This window comes from Medicago truncatula, chromosome 6 (genome assembly GCF_003473485.1).
Source record: "Medicago truncatula cultivar Jemalong A17 chromosome 6, MtrunA17r5.0-ANR, whole genome shotgun sequence".
Lineage (NCBI taxonomy): Eukaryota > Viridiplantae > Streptophyta > Magnoliopsida > Fabales > Fabaceae > Medicago > Medicago truncatula.
In genome coordinates, this window is record NC_053047.1 from 25,825,561 (window position 1) to 25,833,224 (window position 7,664).

General features: G+C 32.0%; 1 protein-coding gene across 1 annotated transcript; it reads left to right on the plus strand.

Annotated features, from left to right (window-relative positions):
• The first annotated feature begins 505 nt into the window (after window positions 1–505).
• On the plus strand, window positions 506–5,860 carry LOC112418638 (uncharacterized). Its single transcript, XM_024775085.2, has 6 exons — window positions 506–646; window positions 2,626–2,912; window positions 3,111–3,161; window positions 3,392–4,474; window positions 4,568–4,627; window positions 5,164–5,860. Exons 1-6 carry the CDS (start codon window positions 506–508, stop codon window positions 5,858–5,860), a joined length of 2,319 nt encoding a protein of 772 aa, XP_024630853.2.
• The last annotated feature ends 1,804 nt before the right edge of the window (window positions 5,861–7,664 follow it).

The following is a 7,664-nucleotide window of genomic DNA, read 5'->3' on the forward strand; positions in this document are numbered from 1 at the left end:
TCACATAACATCTTAATATTGTGTGTTAGAATTTCAATTGGCATCAGATCAGACACTCTGCCTATTTTAGGGTGAGATCCATAGGAGGTTCTTTCTGGCATAATGGACAAGGAAAGAGGATTTGTTAACAATCCACCTTTGTTGGATGGCTCCAACTGTGATTATTGGAAATCACGCATGAGTGCTTTCCTCAAATCCATTTATTGCAGGACCAGGAAAGCAGTTCTGCAAGGTTGGGAACATCCTGTGGCTCTTGACAAAGATGGAAACAAGACAACTATCTTGAAACTAGAAGAAGAATGGACCACTGCTGAAGATGAACCAGCTCTTGGAAATTCTAATGCATTATTCAATGGGGGTAGACAAGAACATGTTTAGACTGATCAAGCAATGTACCGTGGTTAAGGATGCTTGAGAGATTCTCAAAACTGCACATGAAGGCACATCTAAGGTGAAGACTTCAAAACTTCAACTTCTCACTACTAAATTTGAGAATTTTAGAATGATGGAGGATGAGAAGATACATGACTATTACTTAAAGATCCTGGATATTGCCAATTCCTTTGATTCTCTTGGAGAGAAAATTTCTTATGAAAAGCTTGTGAGGAAAATTTTCAGATCTCTACCTAAGAGGTTTAACATGAAGGTAACTGCTATTGTGGGAACTTAGGATTTCTCAAGCTTGAAGGTTGATGAATTGATACGGTCTCTGCAAAACTTTGAAATAACCATCAATAGTAATACGGATAAGAAAGGCAAGGGGATTGCATTTGTGTCAAATTTTGATACTTATGGGACACAAGGAAATCTTGAGGATGATGAAAATATGTCAGAGTCTTTAGTGCTGCTTGGGAGACAGTTCAAGAACATCTATAAAAGGTCTTTAGTGCGCAGATTTTTTTTTTGTAGGAACTGAAAGAACTATTAAAATTAAGTAAGGACTAAACTTAAAAGGTCTCAATTTTATAGGAACTAAAAATATATTTAACCCATTTACTTATAATCAACACATTCTAGCATTGAAATTATTCATAAATGATTCCTTTTTATTTTATCTTATGTATATTTAAGTTACACAAATATTAAAATTATTATTTGAAGTTTTATATTGTATAAACTTAAACGAAAAAAATATTTTGAGCACATAATTTTTTGTAATATTTTTATTTTATTTTTAGTCAACAGAGCTATGCTCCCATAATTTTTTTATATCATAATTTTTGATCAATTGAGCTATGCTTACATAATTTTTTGTTTATTTTTTAGTACGCAATTATTAAAACTTTGTCCAAAGTTTTATACTGTATAAATTGAAATGAAAAATATAATTTGACCACATATTTTTTCTTTAGTACCACCGTTATTAATAATAATTTTTTCTTTCCCAACCTTTTTAAAAATATTTATAAAAAAGTGGTTTAGGGATAATAATGTTATAAAGAAATTAAGAAAATATAGAAAAAAAATTAATAGTTATAAAAAGTCAAAAATATTAATTGTTTCAAAAAAAGACAAAAATACAATTAATAATATAATATAATTAATTAATTGAAATCATGAGTACTTAGCCAATTTCTGTCATACATGCTCACTACTCCAATCACTCTCTTGATTTATGTCGCTCTTCCTCACTTCAACCTTCAATTGATCTTATTGTTGTGTTGTTGTATCCTTCAATTGCTTTGTGGTACAATTCTTTACCTATGCTTTTCAATATATATATATATATATATATATTTTTTTTTTGTTATTTGTGCTTTACTCTAGCTTGATTGTTTTTACTTTGATTCGATCGAAAGTGTCACAAAATTCACATGGATGATTTCATATGCATATCAATATTTGTATACTAGGGACATAAAATATATGCTTACACTTTGATAGTATCTTAATATCATGCTGAGAAATTAAATGTTTTTTGGGTAGATTCATGCCGAGAAGTTATGCATCTGGTGTAAATGCTAGAGTTGTAATTTTATTTCATTTATTTTTCTCCTTTGAAAGATTTGTTTATGGATTTATCTCAAAAAAAAATTTAGCAAATTTTAACTATAGTGTATATCATTAATGCAGGCCTTCTTTATAAACTTGCAAGAGGAGTTTAGATTCTGATGAGCTTCTGAATCCGAAATATATGTAAGTGTAATGTCTCTTAATTTTTTTTTTGTTAACCGTTCGATTTTGAGAGGAAAGAGTCTGATAATCCATAGTTCGTCAGAATTTGTTATAAAGAAGTTCATTAACCCCGAGATCAATCATTTGATCTTCTATACATATATACGGATGTTTTGCGTTATTATTAAATTTTAGGTTAAAATTGACTTTTTGTCGCCCCTATTTTATTCTATTGGGATTTAATTCTCTTATTTTTTTGAATATGTAATTTTTTTTTGTGTGGAGAAATATGTGATGTTTTCACTATTTTAAATTTACTTGTAAAAAAATAAAACCAGTGAAAATAATTAGAGAAAAAAATATCTCTCTAATTCTGTAGCAGTTAGGTACTGACAAATTTTATATCTCTCTCAATTTTATTAATTATTTAATTAAATATTTGGATAATAGCCTCCAAATTTGATGTAATTTTGACATAAGTTTTTTTTTTCTTTCTTTTTTTCTGTTTAGATTATTTCATATACAGAAGAAATGTATCACAAAGTTCATAATGGTGCTATCGCTAACCATTCAAGGGGGGAAGCTTCAAACAATGCAAAACAAGAAAAAAGAAAGGAAAAAGTAGAAGAAGATGGTGAGAAAAAAGAGCTAACTATTGAGGAACTAGAGGCAAAGATATATAAAGATGAAATGCTGCTAAGAAAGATAAAGGAAGAAAGAAGTAAAAGAGACAATACTACATCATTGGAACAAAGAAAAAGAAAGACAATGGCTCGTGCACAAGAGCGCATATTAAGGTAGATACCTTTTTTTTAATTTTAACTAGGATATATAAAAATTAATAATCATTTTACAACTGCTTTAAATGAGATTTGAATTCTGTCTCATGAGACAAGTGCTTAAAATCACAAGTTAACTCATGGAATCATAGACTTCCATAAATTTAGGTATCATTATTCATTTTTGATTTACTTAGTTATAAACTTGAATTTTAGTTTACTTGAAAATGAATTGAGTTTACTCTTCCTAGCGAATCGTGAACTAAGGTAAACTCGCATGAAATTTTAATAGATATTTTTTCATCTCAGTTTAATGTATTTTTTGCCATATAATTAGGGTGAAATTTTGAACTTGTAATAAATTTAGTGTATTATGTAAGTATATTTAATACGAGGTAAATTCGTATGAGTTTATAAGTTAAGTTTACGAGTTGATTTTACATAGATAAAAAGATTTTGCTTAAACTCAATTCTTAGCTGACACCTAGTGTGAACAGGTACATGTTAATGATGATGGAAGTTTGTGATGCTCGTGGCTTCATCTATGGAGTAATACCCCACGAGGGAAAACCAATGAGTGGTTCATCAGAAAATTTACGAGGCTGGTGGAAAGATATAGTTAAATTCGACAAAAACGGTCCAGCAGCAATTGCTAAATATGAAGCGGAAAATGGAATTAAAACAACAAATTATGAAAAGTTGAATGGTGAACCAATTACACTTCACTCGCTGAATGAACTATCCGACACCATATTAGGTTCACTTCTCTCATCATTAGTGCCGCATTGTCACCCACCACAACGGAGTTTTCCATTGGAAAAAGGCATTCCTCCACCATGGTGGCCAACAGGGAAAGAATCATGGAGGAAGGAGATGAGATTTAGTGAAGCACCTGGCCTACCCCCTTATAGAAAGCCGCATGATTTGAAAAAGGTTTGGAAGGTTTATGTTTTGGCAGCGGTTATTAAACATATGTCTCCTAATGTTCATAATATTAGGAACATAGTCAGACAATCAAGGAGTTTACAAGATAAACTCACCATGAAGGAAACATCTATTTGGGGTGCAATTATTGATCATGAAGAAACAATTGCAAGAAAAATACATCCTGAATTTTTCTCAAGTTTTGATTCTCGTGTTGAAGGAAGTAATTATTTGCTTGTTGAGGCAAATGATGTTGATGTTGTGGAAGGTGGTGAGCACAATCTAGCAGAACGAAAACTATCATCATCATCTTCACCATCATCATCGTCCTTATCGTCATATGAGGGTACTAACAAGAGAAAACGTAAACCTGGCAAGAGAATTGGTACTCATCATAACTCTTTTCTTAACACTCATCAACATGCTACACCTCTTGACCAACATGAATTCCAGCAAGAGAGGAATGTGAGAAACAATCATCATGTTACTAGTACACATATTGGAAGCAGCAGTAACATCAACAACAAAAACCTATTCCAAATGGTTGGAGTTGAAGTGTCAACTACTCATCAAAATGTTGCACCTCTTGCCCAACGTGCGCAAGCTGCGGTACCTGTTGCAGATCAGATCACTCATCATACAGGTAATCATTATAGGTTTGCAAACTTATTTTCTTCTACTTTATTAGTCAAACACTTTTTTTTTTTTTGCCATTTAATATATGACTTGAATCTTTGACTTATTTTCAGTCTAGTAAATGATATGTTAGCTTATAGGTTTGCGAAGTTGGTTGTTTCAAACTTAAAAAGGTATTTTTGTTTCACTAGCAAAATGTTAGCTTATAGGTCTCAGTTTTGGACATCATTCTTAAAATTTATTAGTGTGACTTAACTCGTCATCTTAAAATAATGCTAGCTTCATATAAGTTATATATCTTACAATTTATAATAAGATTTGCTTCATGGTTTAGAAAATAAGTCTTATAATTCACAATTTGATTATGGTCAGGGGCAAATCCCTTCACATCAATGGGGTAGCATCTACCCCAAAAGAAAAATAAATCTGGCTATAGTTTTGAATATAGCTATTTTATTATATTACTTGACTACTCCAAACAATTTAGTTTAGTGTCAATTATAAATAAATTTGATTTGTTAAAAGTTCATAGAGTTCAACTTTTATACATAATTATTGTTAGATTTTATTTTCTTCGTTGTAGTTTCATTAAATATAACTAAAAATTAATGTAAATTTATTTTACTTATTAATTAGGTTTAATATATTAACTTTTAAAATATATTTTATTTTTTCTATGTATTTGACCTCCTTGTAAAAATTATGTTAGCTTTGCCGCCGCTGATTATGGATTCCATAACAATGCAGGCAATTACTCAGGAAGAGGAGAAGTGGATTCTGATTTGATGGACATATATAATTCAGGCATTCAGCTGAATAAAAACACCAATGTCATGAGTATGATGATTCCAACTCCTGGTGTTAATCATAACGTGCACCATCAAATCTACCATGCAAGTGCTCAACCAGAGAAGAACAACATGAGTACTATGATTCCAAATCACGGTGTCAATCAAAGCATGCATCGTCAAATCTACACTGGAAGTGTTCAACAGAACAAGAACACCATCATGAGTACTATGGTTCCAACTCCTGGTGTTAATCAAAACTTGCATCCTCAAGTCTACACTTCAAGTGTTCATCAACAACAGAAGAGCAACACCATGATGAATACCTCAATGATGAGTAATTCAATGCCAGTTATGAACATGGTTGCAACTCCCGTATTTAACCAAAACATGCAGCATCAAATGGATCAAAATTTCTATGCGCAACAAGGGGGTGCAGATAGCTATTATAACTACAAAGTGCGTAATGCTGAAGTAGCTAATGTTCCAATGCAAGCAAATGTCTCAACAACAAGCTTTGATCCAACTTTTGAGCATTTGAAGGCATTCAATTCTCAATTTCATGTTGATGCTTACAACAACTCTTTGGCATCATCAAGTTATGATTGGAATCAATAATTAAGGTAAAATCATGAATTACTTTTTAAAAAGTTTCACCACTTTTTCACAAATAGCCCCCTCTTCTGGTTAAAGAGAGTGAAACTAATAATTGGTAATTTGTGATTTTACTTGTAGGTCATTGGAAAAGGAAGCTTTGTATTTGTTATGTGTTCTTTTGTTGAGTTTGTGTTATTTTCTTTAATTAGTCTGCACAAGGGGTCGCTTTGAGATGCCTAGCTACATAGTATTTTTTTTTAAGGAAGCTACATAGTATTATTAAGCATATTTATGAACAATGAATTTGAGTGTGGCCATTATATGAAGGCAGGTGTGTTGTGTTTATGCTCATCATATGAAATGCAGACAATTATTTTAGGGTTTGTGTCTCTGCATATATTTTTTTTAACTGTCATGTTATTTATTTTTCCTTAGTCATTTACTTTTTAACCTATTTTACGGTTGAAAATAAAATCATTCTCTCCTATTTTACTATTCTTCAATCAATGAAGAAGGGATATTATAAATAAAAAATAATAAATAAGGGAATGGAAGCTAAACATAACATTATAAAGAAGGGTTTGTGTTTGTTTCTGCCTTCCTTCTTGCCGTGCGAGGATATTCTCTCCTATTTTGCTATTCAATCAATTGTAATTACAAGTAACGGTTGGTATTAATGGTGCACATGCTTTTTTCTTGTCTTCCTTGTTTCATTACTTTTCGTATTGCATCACACATATATTATTGAAGGATTGATAGTGGTTCTTAATACTATTAGTTACTGTTGCTTTTGATGCCACGGGTTCAGCCATTATGGTGATAGAGGTTTTTGGAATTTTTGGGAATGAATTAGGTGTTGTTAGTGGAATATTGGAATTAAGTCTAATCTTGCCAAGGTAAATCAGTCTTATAGGGTGGAATTGCCAGGTTTAGGTAGCTCGAGCGCAATTCCTGACCTAAAATACCTAGCTCGACACTTCAATCCGGACCTCCTCTTCTTAAGTGAGATATTAGTCCACCGAAATAAAATTGAAGATTTACGTTACTTGCTTGGTTTTGATGCTTGCATTTATGCAGACCACACCGGCATAGGAGAGGGTCTTACTTTATTTTGGCGCAATTCTTTAAATTGTCAGTTTTTTGATTTTTCTAATAATCATATCACTGTTGAGATTATTGATTCTATTCTTCGTACTTGAAGACTTACAAGGAAGTGGTTTCTCTCCTATTATTGTTGTTATTAACCAGTCGATTTATGCTTTTGACAATGAGAAACTCACGACTCCCTTTACCAAAGCCAAGTTTCGTGCTGTTAAGTTTTCCATGCACCCGAAAAAATGTCCAGGTCCTGACGATTTCAATCTAGGTTTTCACCAACATTTTTGGAATTTGTGTAGTGATGATATTTTTAAAGAATGTTGTGCTTGGCTAGTTACGAGACAATGTCCCCTTGATTTTAATATGAAGAATATTGCTCTCATTCCCAAAGGTACCACGCAAATTAACATGAAGGATTAGCGCCCCATAACTTTATGTAATGTTCTTTATAATCTTATTTCTAAGGGGTTAGCGAATAGGCTGAAAGGAGTCTTGTCTCGGGTAATTTCTGACAATCAATCTGCTTTCGTTTCGGCTAGGTCAATTATGGATAATGCTATGGTTAAAATCGAGCTTATTAATTTCATGAAAACTAAGACGAGGGGCGAGGACATATATGTTGCTCTGAAACTATATATTATTAAGGCTTATGATTGTATGGATTGGGATTACTTGTGATCCGTTATGGTTAAAATGGGGTTCAATGCTCTTTGGATTCATTGGATGA